The 23,505-nt window shown below is 48.6% G+C and overlaps 1 protein-coding gene and 1 long non-coding RNA gene across 6 annotated transcripts in view; one reads left to right on the forward strand and one right to left on the reverse strand.

Annotated features, from left to right (window-relative positions):
* The window catches only part of LOC138497810 (uncharacterized), a 202,533-nt gene extending 197,873 nt beyond the window's left edge, over window positions 1-4,660 (reverse strand). Inside the window, exon 1 of the long non-coding RNA XR_011278648.1 lies at window positions 4,516-4,660. This is a non-coding gene — a long non-coding RNA (uncharacterized lncRNA). The remainder of the gene's footprint in view (window positions 1-4,515) is intronic.
* Window positions 4,661-4,732: 72 nt separating this feature from the next.
* RIMS2 (regulating synaptic membrane exocytosis 2) overlaps window positions 4,733-23,505 on the forward strand; it is a 2,919,733-nt gene continuing 2,900,960 nt past the window's right edge. For 2 of the 5 annotated variants that reach the window (XM_069621484.1, XM_069621483.1), the window contains exon 1: window positions 4,738-5,425. In XM_069621484.1, the coding sequence (XP_069477585.1) occupies window positions 5,028-5,425 (398 nt within the window). In that variant the 5' untranslated portion in view covers window positions 4,738-5,027. Of the gene's footprint in view, window positions 5,426-23,505 lie in introns of all 5 variants that reach the window. The other 3 variants (XM_069621474.1, XM_069621475.1, XM_069621476.1) reach the window with 3 other exon arrangements.

Raw genomic sequence — 23,505 nt, forward strand, 5'->3', positions numbered from 1 at the left:
ACCACCCTTTCTACAGACACCAGGTAGGCCTGCCATTCCTTGGCCACAATGGCAGCCCCTGTTCACGACGTGCGTGGAGGCAATGGGTGGGTCAGGATTTTCAGCGGTGAGACGCAAGGCCATGTTACTTAACGCCTTAGGGGTAGAAGGGCAAAGAATATTCGAGGGCCTTACCCCGATACCAGTAGATGACGACAATGATGATGTGTTCAAGGAGGCCGTTAGAAGAATCATTAAGAGGTTCGCCAGCAAAGAGAACACTGTACTCCATAGAATAAGGTTTTACACTCGAAAACAAGAGCAGTCCGAACCCGTCGATGACTACGTCACGAAATTAAGGGAACTAGCAGCCCTGTGTAACTTCGGCACCAATGCGGAAAACCGCATATGTGACATGCTAGTCGTCCATACCAACAGTCGCAAGGTCCAAGATAAGTTCATCCTCGAAAAAGAGCTACAGTTAGAAAAAGCCGTAGAAATTGCCAGAGCGGTAGAGGAAACCGCGGGGAGAAGGAAAGAGTTTACAGGGGCCCAAGTCCCCACTGAAATACAAGCAGTTGGATTCCGTCCAAGAAAGGAAAAGTTTGCACCAGACACGAGAGAGTCAAGAAACAGCAAGAGAGAACCCCTCAAGTGTCATAGGTGCTCCAGCACCAAACACCTGGCATTTGACAGAGAGTGCCCAGCCAGAGACAAGGAGTGTTCAGTCTGCAAACGCATAGGACACTTCTCGATAGTATGTCGATGGAGGAACAAGAAAGTCACAAGCCTCACCACAGAACACGCAAAGGAAAGGGAATCCTCGTCAGATGAGGAGGGGAGACCCACAGTCATAATGGTGAACAGCACCCGAGCCAGGAGAGAGAAGCCTCACTGCGTGATCAAAATCGATGGAAGAGAGACACGGGTCATGGCAGATTCTGGGTCGGACCTCACCATCCTACCCCTCCAGACATATAAAGACATGGTGGGTAAAGAGAAAGTGGAAGTGCTCACCACACGACACAAGCCCACGGTGTTTGGGGGGGCCTCAGTCGAACTCTTAGGGTATATCAACGGCAGAGTCGAATTCAAAGGAAGAGAAACCATCACCAGAGTCTACTTCAGCCATGAAGGGCCTGCAGTGTTGGGCTGGGATGATCAAGACAAGTTAAAAATCAGACTGGATCCCAGCACAGAAGATCAAGTCCTATCAGTCCATACGAGGAACGAATCTGTTGTCAAGAGCGATTACCCAACACTTTTCTCGGAGGAGCCGGGGCACATTAAAAATTTCATTCACAAGATCGTGCTCAAAAGAAATGCCGTCCCTGTCAAGCACCGGGTGAGACCGGTACCGGCCACAGCAAGGGACACCCTTAGACAACAGCTAGACAAAATGAAGATGGAAGGAGTGATAGAAGAAATTGAAGCGTCCGAATGGCTGAGCCCAGTCGTCCTGATAAAGAAACCCCAGTCACAGGAATTAAGGGTGTGTATAGACCTGCGCAGCCTAAACTTAGAAGTTATCACGGACAACTACCCGCTCCCAAGCATAAACGAACTCATATTATTAATGAAAGAGGCCAAAATATTCTCAAAACTTGACATGAGAAATGCATATCATGAGATACAGCTCCACGAAGAATCGAAACCCCTTACAGCATTTATCACGCCATTTGGCACATTTCAATTCACTAAAATGCCTTTCGGGTTGTCGTCAGCCGCGTCGGCCTTTCAGCGCATGATGGACGTCCTACTAAGGAAAGTCAAAAATGTAGTATATTTTCAGGATGACATATTGGTTTATGCAAAGGACAAGCAGACGCACGATACCACCCTCAAAGTGGTTCTCAACAAACTACAAGATGCAGGAGTGCGTTTACGTCACGAGAAATGCTCATTTGGAGTAAAAGAAGTTCAATATCTGGGCTACAAAATTTCGGAAAAGGGGATCAGCCCGAAAGAAAATCTTATGCAAGCCATCACCAAAGCTCCTGAACCTGCCACCAAAGAAGAGGTGAGGTCTTTTCTGGGATTGGCTGAGTACTACGCGAAATTTATACCAAAGTTTTCAGAAACCACGTCACCCCTACGCGATCTACTTAAAAAGGGGACAGAATTTTCGTGGAGTGAACCTCAGAAGAGGGTGATGGACACCATAAAGCAACACATCATGAAAGCTCCATGTCTGCAACCCTTTAACCCAGAGTGGGATACGGTCATTACCACTGACGCCAGTGCGTACGGATTAGGAGCAGTGCTAACGCAGAGGAGAGGTGACACCGAACATGTGGTGGCCTTTGCGTCGAAGGCACTATCAGAGGTGGAACAGAACTACTCTACGATTGAAAAAGAAATGCTAGCATGCGCATGGGCAGTCGAACATTTCAGAACATATGTGTGGGGCACAAAGTTCAAGCTGGTGACAGATCACAAGCCGCTCATCCACATGCTCAGCCCGGGAGGCACCAAAACATCCACGCCCAGACTAGCTCGCATTGCAGCAAAACTACAGGAATACACATTCGAAATCCATCACATCTCAGGATGGAAAAACTCGCAAGCCGACTGCATGTCGAGACTGCCCGAGAACAAGGAAAGGGCTACCACATTCCTACACGGAGAATGCATAGTCACATCCATATCAGACATAAGGGCCCCAGACTACCTGGAACTCAGTGAGAGACACTGGGAAGAAGAAGACGGGAAGGACCCAATCATGGCCAAGATACGCAATTGGATCAAAGAAGCCTGGCCGAATGAGAAAATGCTGCCGGAGGGCATGAGAGCATATTGGAAGGTGCAAGATGAGTTGTCGGAAACGGAGGGAATAATCATGAAAATGGATCAGATCATCCCCCCCACTGGAATGAGGCGCACCATACTCTGCAGGGCCCACGCGGGACACCTAGGGAACACGATGACTCGCCGCAGGGTGAGAGAAGCTTACTGGTGGGCGTCTGTGGACCAGGAAATACGCGCCATGATAGAGTGCTGCCATGAATGCCTAAACAGTGACAAAAGACTGAAAGTTCGACAGGCGCCTCTCATTCCCACGGAGATACCAGAAGCAGTATGGTCCAAAGTGGGCATTGACTTCATAGGGCCCCTGGAGGCGATGGAAACGGAACACAAATATGGCATAGTGCTGGTCGACTACTTATCCAAGTGGGTCGAAGCAGAGTTTGTCCCGAACATAACCACAGAGACGGTCATAGAGGTACTCACTGAAATTTTCCAAAGGGAAGGCCTCCCCAAAGAAGTCGTCACAGACAATGGTGTGCAACTAGTTTCCAAAGATATGGAAGCATTTTTAAGAAAGAACCACATCAAACAAAAGAAAGCGGCCTTGTATCACCCCCAAGCAAATGGACTGGTGGAGAGGGCAAACAGGTTCATAAAAGGGGCCATCCAACTGGCAACAGCGTCAGGAATGAACCCCCTCAAAACTGCCAAAGAAGCCATAGCGGCTCACAGGCTCACGCCAAATGGAATTACTCAAATATCCCCGTTCAAAATGTTGAGAGGGAGGAGTGCGGCATCCACCCTCATTCCACCATGGCTGGCGAAAGTAAGGGAAGATGAAGCAGTTGACATGACGGAAGTAGTATGGCGCATGGAGAGAAACAAGACACGCATGAAATTGTGGAGTGATGAGAGAAGAAGGACGAAGCAAGCGCCCAATATAAAAGAAGGGGACTGGGTCAAAATCAAACTGCCAAGAAAGGACCAAGCCACGGGATCCCGTTATAGTCGGCCCATAAAAGTAACTCACAAAGGAACCAATCACGTCCGCACGGAAGACGGGCGCTCGTGGAACTATGAAAGGGTAGCGCTATACCAGCGAAGGCAAGAAGAAGCGAGGACCCAAGAGACACCCCACTTAGAAACCGAAAGAGATAACTGGAGAAACGAGGAACGAGAAACAGAAGGAAGCGATGGAGAAAGAGATGAAACCGAAACGGAACGGGAAGAACCATGTGAAAGTCCAGAACCAGAGCAGCAGAGACCATGCCCCGTAACCAGTGAGAGGCCCCGAAGGGAGCACAGAAGACCGGTGAGATACAATGACTATGTGGTACAGTGAACTCGTTCTGCTTTTGGAAAAAGGGAGGTGTGTAGAGATATCGCGAGAGCCCCGCTCTCGCGAGATCTCGCTAGCGCCATCAGCTCCGCCCCCGCGAGCTACGCGCGCATTACGGGACGAGCTGAGGACGCGGACAGCAGCGTCTTCCCGGCTCCTCCGAGCACAGGACTTATTAAAGGAGTTTTGCTGCATATTTGAGCTATAGCATCTAAACCCCAGTTGGCCACGTTGGCCCATTAAATCCTGGACACTATCCATGCACTATCTGATCCAGAGATATTGGAAATAAAGTCCTGGTGAAATCCCTGCCTGGCTCCTGTCTTTCTTCAGGCACTAATTTACTACAAACTGGCTAAACAACATATAACACAATTGCCAACCCCTCTTCCCCCACAAGGATTACATGTTAACCCTGCCATAGTATGACACTGGAGTGGGATGTCTACCCGTAAATACACCTGTCCGCACACAAGTCAAGTGGTATCTGTTGAAAGGTCCGGGCTGTTCTTGGGCAGGGGGTGCAGTCCGTGCACTGCTGTGCAAAGCTCACTGCCCATCCATCGGCGGCACCTCTCCCCGGAAGCAGGATGAGCGCGCCCCGCCCCCTCCGCCCAGCTGCTCCTGACGCGCGCATGCGCTCTAGCCCGGCTCTGTCCCGTCCGGCCCGCAGCCTTGCTCCACAGTTAACGGTAGCCGGATCCTGGGCGCACTGAACAGCCGGCCTCGCGCGGGCACAGCGGGCATGTGCCGGGTGGTACGCAGCGGCTGGCACAGCCCGGGCACGGAGATCGCCTTCTCGCGGCCGTGCGTGAACCCGTGCTCGCTCCCCGCACCGCCCTGCCCGGAGCACTGACCGCGGGCTGCTCGCCCCTTGTATGTATCGGCCTCGGGCTGGCTGCGGGCGGCTGCCGGCTTTCGGCCAGTGTGTGCACAGTGCGGTTCTCCTGTTGCCACCGACATGTCTGCTGCTCCCGGGCCTCGGGGCGGCCCTGCTCATCCTGCTGCTGCTCAGCCTGCCGTCCAGCTCCGTGCCCAGGCACAGTTGCACTCCCAGGCACAACTCCACTCCCAGCCCCAGCTTCACTCACAGCCCCAAGTGCACGCCCAGGCACAGCTCCACACCCAGGTGCAGCTGCACTCACAGCCCCAGCTGCACGCACAAGCACAGCTCCATTCCCAACCTCAGCTGCACGCTCAGCCATCCTCACAGCAGCAGCAGCAGAGCCCCCCCACACAGCCCATGCTGCCCCCCGAGATGCCTGACCTCAGCCACCTCACAGAGGAGGAACGCAAGATCATTCTGGCCGTCATGGACCGACAGAAGAAGGAGGAGGAGAAGGAGCAGTCCGTGCTCAAGTAAGTGTTTCCTTTCTGTGGGATAGTTGCTCCGTGCTCTGGGCCTGCCCTTCCCCACCCCCAAAGACCCACTAGCCCCCACCAAGCGCTCCTTAGAAGCTATAATAACTGCTCTGTCTTGCACCTGACCTCTAACCCCTCGCCTAGCTGAGGCTGCTGATCAGGTCTCCAGGCCCTACTTTACCTACAAGGCTTCACACATGTCATGTTCCTCACTTACTGGAGGCTGCCAATCTCCTCTACCCCTCGCCCACAGGGTCTGCTAGTCTTTCCTAATGCACTCAATCGCCAAAGGATACTATTGTCTTTTGCCCTGCCCCTCACCAGGGGCTCATAATATACTGCCCATGCCCGTTCACTCAACAGACCCCAATGGAGAGCTGAACTCTCTCTCTGCCCATGGGCCCCTGCGCGCCTTAAAGTGTGAGTCCTTTGGGCCAATGGTATTCCTTGTTATTTCTAATAATTCGTGTCCATTTAGTCAGCGGGGACTCCCAGTCTCCTCGACCCTCACTCAAAGAGGTACCACATTTCGGCCTTTCTCTCTGCTGATCTGCACTTACACCACTCCAGCCACCCGTTTAGAACTAGTAGTACCCAGGAGGGCAGGAGCGGGGGTTGGCAGTGCACACCTCATTTCAATTAAGGCCCCTGATAGCGCTGCTCTGCATGTGGCCCCCCACCTCTTGTTCTTCCGCTCGACCTCAGTGTGTGGTACTGGCCTTAGCTCCTTCCCGTGGCTCCTTTCCCACTATGGCAGGGGCCAGAAATCCAACATGGCCGCTCGCAGGTGCCATCCCCGCGGTGCTGCTGCCAAGCCGTTCTGCTCACCCCGGACGCACAATGGGAGCCTAGCCGGCGCTGCTCGCTTGCCCGGCAGCCCCAGGCCTGCGAGCAGACTTCTCCACACAGTGGGCCGGCAGTAGACCCCCACACCGGAGGCATAGGCTCGGTTGTCAGTGGGTGGGTTCGCTAGAGCCGCCATCTTCCCCCGCAGAAGTGTGCCTGGAGCTGCTCTTTGGCCTCGGCCAAAGGGTCACGGACACCCGGGCCTGTCGTGTGGCACCGGTGTGTGAAGGGCTGATCCGGGCCGGTGTGTACAGTCTCCAGCTTCAGCACCGCTCAGCACCACGGAGCTGTCCAGGGTTCTGCCGGCTCCTGCCGTCCACACTCACAGTGCTGATAGCACACAACCGCGCTGTGCAGCGTCCGCTCAAACTCTTCCACGAAGACATGTCACAACTTCGCTTTCCCGGTGTGTGCTCAAATAAGTATATGGTGTGCGTATACGACAGCTCTGTAGTGCATGCCCTAGGCGCACACACCTGGTGAAAGAGCGTACAACTCGGCGATTGGTGACTGTCATTGCATCTTAAAGCACAATAATAAGTGTGTGTTCTTACCTCCAATATCGCTTTATGGAACCGATACTAGAGATGTTACCAGGATGTGCTTACATGTAAACAAGTAGACTTCCCATCGCTAGAAATCTTTAAAACAAAATAATGCTAGTCCTTTCTGCACTTCAAATTCTGTGCATATGAAATGCTTATGATAGTGTCAGCTACTGGCCGACATGCGTCTGTACCCTCAGTAAAAGGAAACAATATGAAAAGGTACATATGTTACAAGCGTCAGATTTTTAAACCTGGATGAACAATCATGAACGCAGCCAAGCCACTGCTGGCCAGTCACTTAAGAGTAATCAATAGTTAAGTTGCTCCCCGATTGTGTAGTAGCGTGTGTTAGTCTTTAATTACAGCACAGTGCACTATATCTTAATGATGTGGCATTACATTTCAACTCGTGTCGCTCAGGGGAAGTCATTGCGATGCCACGTACTGCGCGGGTTATTTCTCTGAGACCACATCAGCCTTGTTGTGACTGCACGTGTGCATGATTTCACGTGTTTCCGCTGTGTTATCACGGTGTGTTCTAGTCTAGCGCCCACCTGGTCGCCCTTCTTCAGGAACTATACTTGCAATTTTTTCCTAATGATTTATTTGGAACATCTTGAATCAACAGCACCACAACTTCAGTGTGTCATTATTTACTTTTATAAATCTTGTTTGAAATGGAGGTTTCAAAAGTCGAGAATTGTGTACACGCTGTTTCCTTAAATTTCAGAATTAACATTTTGGACACACAATATTTACAAACAAAAGGTTTTAAGACCTATTGGGAAATGAAACTGTGAATTTGCCAGGTCTCCTGCACATCAATACACCACTCTGCTACATGTTGCCGAGGAATAGAAGTGTGCAGTGAGGAAAGTACCAGGCTTGTTAAAAATAGCTTGTGCATTTATAGGGCTATTTTAGGATCCTGGCATTACTGCCTTGATTGAAAAGTATCATTGCATGGCCACCAGCTAGAGTATAAGTGAACAATGATGCATGTTGGCACCACCATTGCATAGAAATGATTACAATACTGTGTGGATTTTCTAACAAAAGACTTCCTATATAATTATTACACTTTCAGTAATTATTTACAAATCACATTCAGGGTAAGAAAAGTGATACACCTCTTCCAGTTATACCTGTAAGTAGTTTGAATAGACAGAACGCCAAACCGGCCTACGCTACTGCTTGGTGGTTCTCTCTGCGGGTGATGCCTAGTATATTGTACCTTTTTTGCTCAGAGGGGTGCCCTGTTTTGCAGGTGGAATGTCCAGTGTGGTCATCTGAATGGGTTGAATCGTCTCTTCCACCCAAAGCCTCTTCCCTTTTCCTCTGTCGTCACCGGGCTTCAGTCAGTAGACCACCTACCGTGCCTCATTTGTTTCAAGCGTGAAGGCAGGGAAAGGGCCCTGCACACAGTAGTACCTTGAGCATTCTCCTACTGTCAAAGGAAACTTGCATGGTTTTCCTTATGTTTGGTTGCATGGACCCTCCATCGCATGCTTAGACACATGCAACATTTCTGGCCCTTCCAGAAGATTGTGTTGGCTCGACATAGTTGTTCCACTGAATATGAGTATTTAAGTTATGAATGGCCCTGCATATGGGCAGACCTATAACTGTACAAGAACCCAGAGGTGACAAAAAAAGAACCAAACTTTTCAGGTGGCCATCGTGTGCACAGCCACATATTTTAAGTTTGTGTCAGAGAGCATATACAATGTTGAGCTTTCGGGAAAATGCTACTCTTGATCGGTGGAGAGAATGGTTCCACAGAAAGGGACTTCTTTGGTGCCTTAGCTAAGTCCTGACTTGTATCAGAGCGGAGGAACTAGGCCACATGTCTCCAGGAGGATAGGCTCGGGAGGATAGCTCAGAGGCAATGTGCTTGCCTTCGAAGGAAGACGACACAGAGCAACACAGGTTCGATCCCCGAGTCCACGCTTAATAACCTCTGGGTATTAAGCGCATTATGAATAACCGATCATATCATATCACCTCGAGTACGGTTTGAGCATGTTGGAACTCATTGGACCTGATCAGGGTAAGGGTATTAAATTGTGTCCTGAAGTGTCTCTGATTTCTGTGAGTTGAAGTCAGTGTGAACCTAGTTACGCCCATCCCTTATTCCAGACACTAGGCAAGTGCCCATATTCTGAAATGCTTGCAGACTGGCAAGCCTTTATCAGCACCGAAGGACCTATTACAGTAGGGAGTCATGCCATGATGTCCTCCTGAATCTCTGCATGCTGATCAAATTATAGACATATCTCCACCCTGCCCCTTCTTCATACCTCCCCCGCAAGTCATTCAGTGAGCCAGCCTCATACTTGCTGGCAAGTCCTATTGAAAAGGCAACATCATTGTGGCAGACCTGAGTAGAAGTGTGTCTGTAACAGATAACGAAGACAAAGCAATGCTTAACTGTAATGTTAAAGAGCACAGCCTTGCTAGCGATCACAGAAAGCGCAGGATCAATTTTCATGGATTGTTTAGAGGTTTGATTGTGGACTTTTCTGTCTTCTTGCTCCCGTCCTTTAAGCATCTTTCAAACTTCGCCAGGAATTTATTGTCTTGCAATAGATGTCCTCTTGTACAATCCACTCCATGGTCTTGGAGCTGAAGCCTGAGGTATTTTCATCACCATTGACAGCCTGTGGCCTTGGATAGGCCAAGTCTCTTAGAGGGTTCCTATTCGTGCAGGTCATTGTTTGTTTAACCGTTGATCATTATTTCTGTGAATCGGCCTTACTTTACAGGTGGCCCCAGCACTGTATGTAGAGAGTAGTCAAACAGCGCTGTGGGGACCTGGCTTGGCCACATGTGTACTCCGCTCTGCAGGTATTGGGTGTGATTTTAATTGTAACTGTACATAAAATGTGTCTGCCTAGTCCTGCGTAGACAAAGAAAGAATACCGATTGTGAGTCTGTAAATGTTTCAATAAGCAGACTTTACAAAACGAATTGAGATGCTTCCTAACAAATCTGTGGTGATGTAGAAAGGTGTTGTGGTGTATCGTAGAATGTAGTGAAAGAATTTGTGAGATTAGAATGTGTGCTTCATCCTGAAAGCTCGTTGCATGGGTATTGGAAGGACAGCTGGTAAAGGGCACCAGGACTGGGCGGATGTTTGAGGGAATGGACCTCTTGTGTTGGCCCCTACGGAACAGTGAAACACTTTCAGCTTTTGGTTGTTTTGTGTGTTAATTATTTTAGATAGCTCTTAGATTATCATTAGTCTATTTGAATTGGCATGATTTTTATTATTTTTCAGTCACAAAAAGTGATAGTCATTACAAAACCCTTCAACTTCACATAGCTCTTGAATTATCATTGTACTCTATCTAAAATAATGGTTTCAAAAAGGTAGCAGGCGCCCCTCTCCAGAAAGAAAATGGCATGATAACCTGTTCTGTGGTTTTTTCCCACTTTGAGAGTTCGTAGCCATTGCTTTTTGCTCACTGTACCTTTCAGAGATGGGAAATATCCATTTGCAAATCAGTCTTTGTCCCGCCCACAGGGACAGTCCAGCACCGAAATGCTACGGCAATTCCTCTCTGAACAAGAGTACCAAAAGCAACCCCATACACGTGTTTCAGCCTTGTTGGGCCTCATTAGTGAGGTGAAGCTTTGTCTCTCTGAGCACAGTGAGCAGGGAGCCAACGTCTGGTTTCCCCCAGGTAACTCAGGGTGACCAACCTCAAGTTCCTTGCAACATTTTTTCAAAAATGTAGCAGGCGCCCCTCTCCAGAAAGAACATAGCATGATAACCTGTTCTGTGGTCTTTTCCCACTTTGAGAGTTCGCAGCCATCGCTGTTTGCTTACTGTACCTTTTGACAGATGGGAAATATCCATTTGCATATCAGTCTTTGTACCGCCCACATTGGGTATGCCAAGTGTTGAATATGTGGCAAAAAGCAGGATTAACCATCAGAAACAAAATGTGCAAATGTGGTGCGTTGTGTGGTATTTGAAAATATGTTAAGTGCTGATGGGTCAGTCCCAAAAAGGGTTCATCACAGCGAGATAAGGTTCAACTCATGAGCATTTCTGAGGTTAGCAGCGTATTACCCAGCAAGGACTGAGATAACTTATTTTTGTAAAGTGTGATCTTCATGGCCTGAAGAACGTGAAGCAGCTATTAGGAAAATTAAAGCTTGTTTAGTAGGATCGCCCACGTCGCACTGTAAAAATAACTCCTCAAAAATGAAGACTACTAAAGATGATGAGGTAAAAATATCTTACTAAAAATAATGCCAACAAAAACGAAGAAGGCAACAATATCGCACCTTTTAATATTTCATTTAAAAAAGTGAAATAGACCGAAAGAATTCCCTTCTGGTCTCAGTATTGGTTAGAGGTGGTGAGGAGGGCAGAGGAGGCGTGGAATGGTGGCTGGGGGTATAGCGGTGGTCCTCTATTTTGAAAGTATACCTTCTTTTGTTTTGAAATTCTCTTTATTTATTTTTTTCTTTTAAAAAACCAACAAGACAGCAATACATCCCATTTGGTATGTAAACATTCGTCCACTTATGTACCACAATAGGTAAAATTACTATATAGAATTATCGTCTTCAACATCCGAGTGATCTGACTGCACCTGTGCCCCAGATAACAAACACGATTTATACAGGTTCAATATATTCCTAGGCCTTGCACTTTGATGTGAAGTGGCACTGTAGTCTGCTTTAGTGCCATGACAGTAAAGGATACCAGCCCTCCACTGATCCAAAGGGGGAGGACGACCCCTTCCCCAAACCATAGCCACTCTTCTTTTCACAAGAACCAGCAAGAGACCAATCAAGCACGTCACATGCCCTGTAATATTCTTCGTGTACCCCAAAAGTGCCACCAAGGGAGATGTAGCCACCCGCTCTCCGAACATCTCACCCAGCGCAGCAAACACTATTATCCAGAAATCCTTAAGTGTTGGCAATAGAAGGCCATGGTTTTGATTGCCCATCACGTAATGATACACAAGCATCTTAATCAGCATAATAATACATAATGTACACTTTTGGGCATGAAGTCCAGGGTTGTGCCCTCTGGCCTGTGCTGCCTTCCTCTTCCCACATCGATGTGGGCCACATTTGCTGCCCTGTATCCCTTCTCTTCTCTCTTCTCCCTTCTCCCTTTTTCTTGGGTGGGAGGGTTCTTTGGTAAAGAAAAAGTATTCTGCGTACGCAGACTACTGGTTTGTTGCTCCGTGTGGAGTGGAGTACGAAGCTTATTGTACTTCTTTGCTGCTTGGGCAGCTCCTTATATTGGCCATGGACTAGCCCTAGGCTCTGTCTGCCTGTGTGGGGGCTTCTCCAGCCCCCGGCAGGCTGGCACCGAAGGCCTTCGCACCTTATGGTGCTCTTTGTTTCCTACCTGTGTGTTTCCTGCTTCCCTGTTTCCCATTATGCTGCAGCACCCTGCATTGTCCCTCATCCTGCCTGGCCCCAGGAGTCTGAGGGAGGTGAGAGGGAGAGGTGTTGTGATTTCCCTGTGTCAATGGCTGGTGACCTGCGAGCCAATGCTCTGCCCCGCTCCCTTCCTGCCCTCCTTGTCCCACAGGTTACTGTCCCCCGCTTTTTAGCTTTGGGGGGGGGACCCCTCTGCAGCACTGTATATAACCTGTGGACCCAAGAGGTTGGTGACTGTCCCCTGTCGTCCCCCCAGATACCACAGAAACATTGTGTAAGTGTTGGCAATAAAAGACCATGATTTTTATTGCACATCACGTAATCATACACAATCATCATAATAACACATAATGTACACTTTTGGGCACAAGGTCCAGGGTTGCGCCCTCTGGCCCGTGCCGCCGCACCTGGATGAGTCACCGGCCTTCCAGGATCCCCCTAAAAGTTGCTACCTACATCATCTTTCCGCCAGGATGTCTATTATTTCTCTGTAAAACTGTTCCATCCCTTTTTCTGACGGATGGATCCCGTCCTTCTGAAAAAGCTCTGGATCTGTCAGGGATATTGCGCTATGGTTAATGAAGTGAATCCCTCTGCTTGTGCAGAATTGGTCTACCCCTCTGTTCAGTTTGTTTCTTGCTATATCAATGGTTTTATACGCGTTTGCCCCTAACCATGTTTTCCTTGGGAGCATTGCAGAGTGAAAACTGTCTGTTTCTTTCCAGTGGTGGGCTATGTCCGCTAAAGTGGAGCATGCATCTGCCAATAACTGTTTTCTCCCCATTGCCACAAAATCGTTGCCCCCTAGGTGTATAATTAGAAATTCAGGGGGTGTCCCTAAAGGCCACCAGGTCAGCTAACCTGTCGTGAATGTCAGGCCAGTTCAAACCCCTGTGCCCTGACCATGACGTGATGGTGTTTGAAAGGCTGTTCTTTCCTTCGTTTCTTTCGACCATCTCCCTGTTCTGAACATGAAAGAATGTCCTATTATCCACGCTGATTTGAGGGGGGCATCACGATCTGTTCGTGAAGAAAAATCAGATTAGCTCCGGCCTTATGTACAGTTTGTAACATTCTGATTTCCCTCCCCCCTATTGCTTTTACTTGCTGCGCCCCAAGCCCCCTTTGCCAGGCTGGGGTTGCTGCACCTATTCTTAAAGAATGGGTGCCATATTCTTTAGTGTCCCATCTGGCTTTCCCTATGGCTTTCATGAGTACTGCTTTGAATTGGAGCTGGCTTAGAGCGGATGTGCCCCTATGAATCATGAAAAGACCCCCCACTAGTGGACGTTGGTCATTGTATTGGTTGGTGATGCACATTGGGCTGTTGGTAGCATCCTCTATACAGTAAATATTTGTCTCCCTCTTGCATCCTGTCTTGGATGTCTGGACTTCAATGGTGACGCTGTCCGCTCTTACCCTTAAATCCAATATCCCCAAACCATTGCTGGCTTTCGTGCTCAACGCTATGAGCTCACTTACCCTGAAAGCCCCAAAATATGCTTAGGAAAATGCAGTTTTAAATTGTAAAGCCTTGTATGGGTGGGAGCATATTTCTTCGAATAGCCTTGTTAAAATAGTTAATTTCTGGAAATCTAAAGGGCGCCTTTTATCCTTTTGTGGCCCCTCTATATTTCCCCACCCCTTTAGGGCATATGAAATCAATGTACTGCGGGTGGGGTCCGACCCTCCCTGTATCTTGGCAAAATATGCCACTGCTGTCAGATGCCTTTTTGCCCATTACCTTTTTACTCCTTCTCTGTAAGCCCACTCTAGGAACTTGTTGATATCTTTTGTTGTTACTAACTCAGCATGTCTTAAACCTGTAACATTTAGTACCGTTTTCAGACCCTATATTGTGCAGTGGTGATGGTCACCAGCGCCTTCTTGACCAGGTCTAAAATCAACCTCGTTGCAGGGTCTGTTGTTTTTGTCAGAAGTGCCATCCTGCTGCCACCCGTGTCTGAGGTGTGTGCTGTTGTTTGCTGTGCATCCTGGCCCCGGCTGTTCAGCGTTGATGCCGCATTTATTTGTCTGCCAGAATTTCCCAGCTGTCCTTTGGAACTTCCGTCATATCTCTCTGGGCATTTGGGGCCATTTGGTGAAATTTGCTCCACTGAAAACGAGACAATGCATCTCCAATGTTATTATCTGTTCCGGCGATTGTGTTTCGCTCTTACCACAATGTTTTTGTTTAGTGTGATCTTTGTTATTGCTCTTAATATCTTTAACACCAGATGGCAATTGGTTGCTCTCCTGTTAATAATCCCAACTAATGCCATGTTACCTGACCAGGCGAATAGCTCTGTGTTTGCCAACTGGCCGCCCCAGATGTACAGACCACATGGTATGATCTCAAGTAGTGTAATATTTCTGGTCCAGCCCGCTGTATGGCAAGTGTCTGGTCATGCCCCAGCGAACGATGCTGTGGCCAGTATTGCCCCAAAACCTTTGCCGCCTGCCGCATCAGTAAAAAGTACCCTTTTATTGACCGTATTCAATGGTGTGCGCCATATTGTTATCCCGTTGAACTTTGTAAGGAATTCCTCCCATATTACAAAATCCCTTTTAACCTCTCCCCCCCAACCTTATGTGCAAATGGGGCTCCTGGCAGCCTTTTGTCCTTAGCTCCAAACATTTTGCAAACGTTTTGCCCTGTGGGATCACCCTGGCAGCAAAATGTAGACTTCCTGCCAGTGACTGTATTTCTCTAGCTGTGCCACTGCCCTTTCCTCTTACGGCCCTTATTTTATCCTTTAGTTACCTTTCTGCACAGTATCCTGCACACTCCTGCTCTAGAATCTATTTCTATCCCTAAGAAAATTATGTTTGTCGCTGGTTTGGTCGGTTTTCTTTTGCTAAATGTATGCCCCACTGTTCTGCCATTTCCGTCATTACCGTTGATGCGTTTTGGCATTCCTATCAGCCAGCATGAAATCATCCAGGCAGTGTTCTACCCGTGCCTCTGGTAGTTGTTTTAGGAAGGCCCATTGAAAAAAGGAGCTGAACTGCTGAAATAGGGCGCATGATATTGCGCATCCCATCGGCAGGCATTTGTCTACATAAAAGGTTCCCTCAAATGTGAAACCCAACCATGGTTGAGAGTTTGGATGTACTGGTCACAGTCTAAATGCTGACTCAATGTCCAGTTTAGCCATTAATGCCCCCTTCTCACATTTCCTGACTATTCTGAGTGCCTCCTGAAAATGGATGTAGGTCACTGCAGTTTCTGTCTCTGGAATCCCATCCTTTACCGACTGGCCCTGGGGGTAGGATAAATGATGCATCATTCTCATTTGCCCTGGTTCTTTTCCCAGCGGAGAACATATGTATTCTTTGAAGGGCCTTTCTTCCCAGGGTCCCCCAATTCTGCCTAGCTCTTTCCGAATTTCTTCCTTAATTATCGTGGGGTTTTCCCTTGCTGATTTCTGTTTTTTTGGTATTTTCAAGGATCCTTTGCCCTCACAGTGGATGCTGAAACCCTCCTGAAACCCTTTTCCTATGATCTGGCTGACGCTTTTGTCTGGGTAGGCCGCTAATACCGCCGCAAACTCCCCGACCTTAATAGGAGTTCCCCTGGCATCAATCTGACATTGTCCCCAAGTTTATTGCTCTTCTTTCTTGGGTCCCCTTTTGGGTAATCGGGTGCACCCACTGCTGACGTGTTCTCCCCCACATTTTGTACAGGAGTGCTTGTACCTACTCTCCTTGCCCCAAGCGCAGTACCCTTTTTCGAATTTCCAACAGGTAATGTTATTCCTGTTTGTGTTCTGTGGCTAGCTGTTATTCTGGCTGCGGGTATTGGGCATAGCGCCCAATGGCTGTTTTTTCCAAAAGGGCTGTTCGCCCTTGTTATGATTTTCTGGCTCTGTGCTCTTATTGCTGTTCATCTGTGTTGTCTTACACTGTGATGAGTTCTTAACCCCACAATATGGTGCTTTTCCCCTCATCACGTATAAATCATTCTGGACCTCATCCCATTCTATCTCAGCATGTTCAGACATGGCCCTCCTAAATCTCTCATCATAGGTGAGCCAGGCGTCCCCCCTCCAAAGGCCTCCTTTACTTCTCTGATTTTGTCAATGTAGGTAATTAATTTTGCCCCTTCGTCAGGAAGTGTTTTTTCTAATGTCACTGTTGCTAATATAGCAAAAGCCCTCAACCAATTATCCCAATTGTGTTCCACCTGAGCTTTTCTTGCTAAAATGTTCTCCTCAATCTTTTTGGGGTCCCTAAAAGCATCATAACCCTTCCGTTGTGCTTCAAGAAGCGAAAATATTTCCATATACCCCCCTTTTCCAAATTGTTCACTTGACTACTTGCTCAAGTTCCATGCCAGTGACCTCTTTAAAATATCGCTCTCTAGTGCTTTCAGTTTTTCTACTTGTTGCGTGTTTGTGAACACTGTGTTTTGATTTTGTGGTGCTGTTGTTGCACTGCTTGTGTCACTGTTGTCCGCCGCTGGGACACCCTCTTCTATTGCTGGGGTTGTTATTAGGGGCCCGTAGCATTGGGCCCTGTCATCTTTGTCTGGCACGGGTGGGGTTGGGGCCTGTCCATGCCCTTAGTGGTCCTTCCCCCTGCCCCGACCCCCTTGCTCCACTGGTACATCTACCTCTGTGGGTTGCTGTTGTTTTTCCCCTAGATCAGTCATAATTTTTTCCAACCTGTCAAATGTTGCATTTACTACTGATTCTTGCTGAATTAAATACTTGTTTGAAAATTCATCCAACATTTTTGTAATAAACGCTTTCTTTTTACCTTGCTTGTTGTTCTTCTTTCCGGGTCCTGGCATATTCTGCTTTGCTGTGGCTGGCTTTTGGTTCCCTTTGGCTTTCTTCTTTGCAGGTGCCAATGCTTCCTCGAGCCCAGTAATTTCCAGTTCCACCTCATCTGAGCTTTCGTTTAAGTTCTTCCTTACCCATGGCAAGCCGTGGATGAGCTCCGCTTCATCCGCCCATTCCATAAGCTTTGATTTTTTTTCTTGCCAGTCGTTTCCATTATTCAGCTAGTGCGGTTTTGTAGTTTTATATTTCTTAAAATTGCTTCTGTGCCCCGTAGTATGTGGCAATTACCTAGCCGTGCAGAGTTCGGTAATTAAACGCTTTTGCCTCTTCTCTCCTTGTTCCCAAATTGCTATTGTGTATATTAAAACATTGTTTCTGAGGCCGTAGCTGTCTGCAAGCCACACAAAACAACTTGCTCTGTGTGCTGTGGGGGCGTTTCAGAGTTTTGCAAGCTTTCTTGTAGCTGTGTTTTTCAGATTGCGGATGTAACTGTTACCTACTTGTCCCAGTTTGTATATAATTTACTGGCTCTGTGTGTCTGTATTAGAAACACCCCACTCTGCAACCTGCACGAGCTATGGTGTTCATATACCAGCTTCCCTCTTGTCAGTTACCTTTCGTGGTTGCTGCGTTAACCCTGGCCGGTTCCTTCCCCACTCTGACTCGGCTCTGCCCACCGTGCTTCGGCTCTCATCTTTTGTCTTTCCTTGCTTCTCATCCGGCTGGCTGTGGCTCCCGGGCAGAACTCCACGCTTTGCTGATAACTCAGGTGAGTCGGTTTTGGTTTGCCCTATCCCCAGGTCCCAAGCTGCGTCCTCGCTCTGCTGATCTAAAAACTTGGCGTTGAAGACTGGAGTCCGAACACAACCTCCCGTTTTTGATGTTTTCTTCTTTCTAATCTGTCCGTTGAGGCCGTAGCCGGGAAAAAGGCTCACAGGCTCGTGTCTGCCGCAACGCAGAGCAGGGCAAAGCTCATGAGCAGTCAGTTGGGTGGCCACCGGAGCAAGGCAAAGCTCACGGTCCCTCTCTCTCCGCTCACTTAGCCGGAAACCCAGAGCCAGGCAAAGCTCACAGGCAGATAGTTTGGGCGCACACTGGAGCAAAGCAATGCTCACGGTCCCACTCTTTTTGCTTAGATGGAAGCCGGAGCAAGGCAAAGCTCACGGATCTCCAGAGGGGGAAACAGGACAATATTTCCTAAAGAAAAAGTATTCTGCATACGCAGACTACGTGTTTGGTGCGCTGTGCGGAGTACCAAACTGTACTTCTTTGCTGCTTGGGCAGCTCCTTATATTGCCCATGGACCAGCCCTAGGCTCTGTCTGCCTGTGTGGGGGCTTGTCCACCCCCTGGCCGGCTGGCGCTGAAGGCATCTTGCGCCTTGTAGTGCTCTTTGTTTCCTACCTGTGTGTTTCCTGCTTCCCTGATTTTGGTGCTTTGGTCCTTCCCATTATGCTGTAGCACCCTGCATTGCCCCTCATCCTGCCAGGCCCCAGGAGTCTGAGGGAGGTGAGAGGGAGAGGTGTTGTGCTTTTCCTGTGTCACTGGCTGGTGACCTGCCAACCAGTGTTGTGCCCCTCTCACTTCCTGTACTCCTTGCCCCACAGGTTACTGGCCCCTGCTTTTTAGCTGCAGGGTGCCCCCTCTGGAGTGCTGTCTAGTATGCAGGGACACTGCCATGCTAGGTGTAAAAAGGTCGCCGGCGAGTGCTTACATCTCACAAAGTCATTGGATGCTTTAGGGAAAAACCTATGCAGAGCTACAGGAGTGTAATAAAGCTGGTGTAGAAACTTGAAATGTATTCATTTACATCGGCTATTAAGAGCTACTCTTTTAGTCTGTGTGCAGCAGTAACGCCACATGTCCTCAGGAATCGGGTTGCCCAAAGTCTCCTCCCATTTCCCATGTGCAGCCGCAGCCCACCCCACCCTATTCTCTGTGGCTCGAGACCAGCTTCCCATTGCCTTTTGCCAGTATCATGTCATGGTGAAGCGGTGAAACATTTGGTGCTTTCGGAAAGGATAGAAACAACTCCTTTAATGTAGTTTTGAGCGAAAAATACAAAAAACATGTCTAGTGCTGACGTACTTCCCAACGGTTTAAACTCATCTTTATTAAGGAATTGGCCCTGGGGATAGAGGTAGTGAAATCAGGAAATGCCCAACTTTCCCATACATTGTACATATCCTATCACACCTTTTAGGGGTATCCCCGGAATGCGCACCACGGGCAAAAGGGTGGAGTACAACACGTCTAGGTGTGCCTACTGTTCTGCATGCTGCGAGACCTTACACATGCCCATTACCATATTTTTCACTCTCGCGATGCATCGCAGGATCGTGAGTATCACCGCAGGATCGTGAGTATCACCGCCCTTAACGGCAGCAGTGACGCCAAAACCCTCTCAATTTGAACATGGGGTCTGTCTGGGTTGGGAGTGTACCACTATGATAAAAATGTAGCCTGTGCTGCGTCATAATAAGGTTCGAAATTGGGGAGTGCCAACCCGCCCCTTTCCAGGGGCTGATTTATTTATACCAACGCATCCATGGTTGTTTACCTGCCCATATGAATCTGGAAACAATGGGGTTCACCTCTCTAAAAAAGGCTCTAGCTATCACCAGGATAGCTCAGGGGCAACAAGCACGTCTTGGAAGCATGACGACGCTGAGCAACACAAGTTCGATCCCTGGGTCCGTGCTTAGAAACCTCTGGGTACTAAGCATGTTATAAATAACCAATTACAGTTACCTGGGGCACATTCAGGAAAATATATAGGAACCTGGGCAGGAGTATCATTTTAACTAGGGATATCCCACCATATAGGGAAAGTGGGACTTGCATACATCGGTCAATTACTGTTCTGGCCTGTTCAAGTGTTGTACTATAATTTTTTGGAATAAGTATTTCAGGGGATCTCGCACGATCTATTCCCACATAGAGGGTACTTTCTATGTGCAGTTGGAATCCCAGTTCATCATGATAATCCTCCATCTGAGATCAGTTAGCGAGAATAGCTCGAACATCATTTTTTTATTTTTATTTTTTTAGTTCTGAGAACTGTCCACATTCCAGTACGACTGACATGATAGGTGCCACTTTGACTACCTGGTTTGTGCCAAACTGTATCATGTCATCAGCATACAGCGAGATTACTAACAACTGTACACCTCTGTGAATATGCCGTTCCCTTATTAATTCCACCAAAGGCTCAATTGCTAATGGCAAACAGGGGGGTAGGCGACATTCCTGCTTTGTTCCTCTGTCCATTTGATTTGGCCCAGACATCTGTCCATTTATCCGTATTCCTGCCAGAGGTATATAGCAGTGATACCATCGATATAAAGCCCCCCATTCGTTTAGCACTGTGAGAAGGCCATTCTTGAAAATATACCTTCAAGACTGGAAATAGATCATGGCAATTGGTGGGATCAGGAGTTTAGCACGGGGTGGTCTGGTGGAGTTTCCCTGGTACTGCTCAATAAATAAGGATTCAAAAAGATATTTTATTCTATTCATGTCTGGTTTTAGTGCCTCAAAAATTGAAACAAAGTTGTCCCAATGTACACATGCTTACTTTGGTACTTATGTTGACTCCCTTATAAAAATAACCTGTGAAGAGTCCTCATGTACAAACTAGAAGCTTGAGGCATAAACATGGTTTCGATAGCCAGGTGCAAGTTGAACATGAGGGGTAAGGAGGGCAAAACAAAAGTTGAAAAACTGGATAAAGGGCCATCGACAAGTATGCATCAATACGATAGTGAATACACAGGGCCTCATTACACGTTGTGCGGTAAAAATTGGAATTTTACGGCATGGCGCTATTAGCGTGTCCGCCCTCGCAAAAGACTGCTAATAGCGTCCCATTACGAGTTCGCGGACACAAGCATAGCGCCATGCCGTAAATGACATTACTGCAATGCCGCAAAAGTCCACAAAATGCCCATTACCGGCCTCGACCAAAGTGCTGATAGCACATCCTCCCTCACGCAACATGCAAATAGCGGTCACCGCTATTAGCGGACACCGTTATAAAGCGGAACCGGAAATAGCATCATCGCACAGGAACGGGAAAGAGAACGGTGGCCATCTTTAAAAACACCTTCCATTGCCATCCTCTGCATCCAGGACATCTTTCCGGAGAACTCTGACCAAAAACCATCCAGGACTGCCTGAAGATGTCAAAGGCCCTGAAAAAAACCTCTGATCAACAGCGGAAAGAGAAATTCACACCAGAGGAGCTCATAATGCTGACTAGCACACTTGCAGTCAATGCCGAAGTCGTCTTCGCCAATGATATGCGCCGGGAGGCTATCATCAAGAAAAAGGCCATCTGGGACGAAGTTGCCCGCAAAGTTAGTGCGGTGGGCACTACCTCCCGCAGTGTGAAGGACTGCCGCAAGAGGTGGGACGACCTCCGGCTACGTGTGCGGAATATCAGTCAACCGCAACCTTGCAATGGCCACAGGAGGTGGCGCAGAATCACCTCTGAAGATGAAGGAGTGGGAGGAGACATGTGCCTCCACAATAGGAGTCGAAGCCATAGATGGAGTCGGAGACATGGAGCATGGTGTGGCCATCTCATCTGAGTGTATACGTCAAACAATGCACAGTGAAGGGTGAGGGGGTACCCCAAACATGTGTCGATGACCAGGCCATTGATCCTGCCACACACATACATGCATGCATCACCATATACACGTGCAATACAGACCCATCAATGCATGACCAACCCAACATCCCCATTACAAGAATCACTGATGAATAGACCCCAATGCATAGAGCAGCATGACGTGAACATTCTGCATGAGGCACCTAGACCCATTAACGATGATGTACCCTATTTATGTCCTCCACAGGATCACCGACAGACACTGGAGACACAAGCACTGCAGCACGTACTCCCCCAGCAGCCAAAAAAGCCAGAATGCATAAGAGAGGTGACACCGCCACCACCTCCAAGGGAACTGGGAGGACAGTCCATCTGCAGAGGGCCAAGGGCAGCAGGAGCACCATTTCATCACAGCCTGAGGGCAAGGCTCCTGTTGTAGCTGAACCCACGCAAGTGTGCCCCATCATTGCTGAGATGAGCACGGAGGGCACGCACTCCGCAGCCACCAGCTCCACTGGGGAGGCAGCAGCCACCGCACCGGCCACTGACGAGGAGGACGCAATCGATGTCCTACAACTCATCCATGACCCCAGCCCAACATGGTCCATTGAGTCATTTAATCCTTATGCAAATAATAACAGGGTTGAATCCCAACACAGTTCAAAAATAATATTATTACTTGCATCAGGATTAAATGACTTGGAACCAGAGTGCGCGCCTGACCTTCTTTTTCTACTTTATGCCAGGAGATGGGCCAACTCCGCCAGGCCATTTTACGTATTGGGGACATCATGGAGCAGCATCACCAACCCCCAACACAGGATTGACCGGGAACCTCCTCCTCAGAGTGTTCCCAGCAGACAAGCCCCCTGCGCCGCTCCCTGCGCAACCTGAAGCGGCCCACATCACACCAACCCAATGTTGGTGGATGCCCTGATGCTTAGCTCCACCAAGGACCAGGTGGCACATGTGGTGCCGGAAACGTAGACACCATGAGACTCACCTGGGTGTTTTGGGGGGAGGGGGGTAAGGGTGCATTTGGGTGTTTGGGGGGGGAGGGGGTAAGGGTGCATTTGGGTGTGTTGGGGTGTTGCACTTCTTATCACATTCTGTTCAATACACACTGTTCTGAAGTTGAAACCCAAGCGTGGTCTCCATCATTGCGTATGTGTCATTTATCTTGGACAGGGTCCTTTGTGGGACTCCAAACATGCACCAGGGCAACAATATCCGTCTCCGTCCATGCTATTTCACCTTTGTGCCTGATGGGATTTCAGAATCAGATGCTGACGCACATCGTGTGCCTCCTTGGCATTGCCTCTTGCATGTCCTGCCGGGGCATTCCACCCTTACTCATCCCCATCCACATCATGCTTTTCTGGTGGTTGCATGTCAATTTCAGGTGGCATTGGCACATTCCATAATATGCACATTTTTTGATGCTCTACACCTGCCATGGTTATCTTTGCCACTTTGACACGGCTGTACAGGAGTGCCTAGGCAGCGGAGCACTGTCATTAGAAGGCTGACTGCCAGCTCTATCACGACACAGGTACGGGGATGTGCAATATTGTTGTCCTCTTCCTGCTGGTTCTGTGGGTTCCGTACAGGGGTTGGGAGCCACCTCCTCAGTGGATAGCTGGCATCGCCTGTATGGTGTGAGGAATGGGTACCTGTTACGGGTCACCTCTGGTGCGGGCTGTTGTTGTTGGTGCTGCACTGCTATCATGTAGTCAAGCCACCATGTCATGCTGCTGCTATTGGGACCATCTTGGTGTGGGAAGGGGTGTGGGTAGGGGTGTGGTGTGCTCTTTTGTGCTGCCTGTCTCCATTGCATGCACCTGTGCTGATTGTGTCCACCTGTGGT

Source organism: Ambystoma mexicanum, chromosome 5q, assembly GCF_040938575.1.
Source record: "Ambystoma mexicanum isolate Mex_15411 chromosome 5q, UKY_AmexF1_1, whole genome shotgun sequence".
NCBI lineage: Eukaryota > Metazoa > Chordata > Amphibia > Caudata > Ambystomatidae > Ambystoma > Ambystoma mexicanum.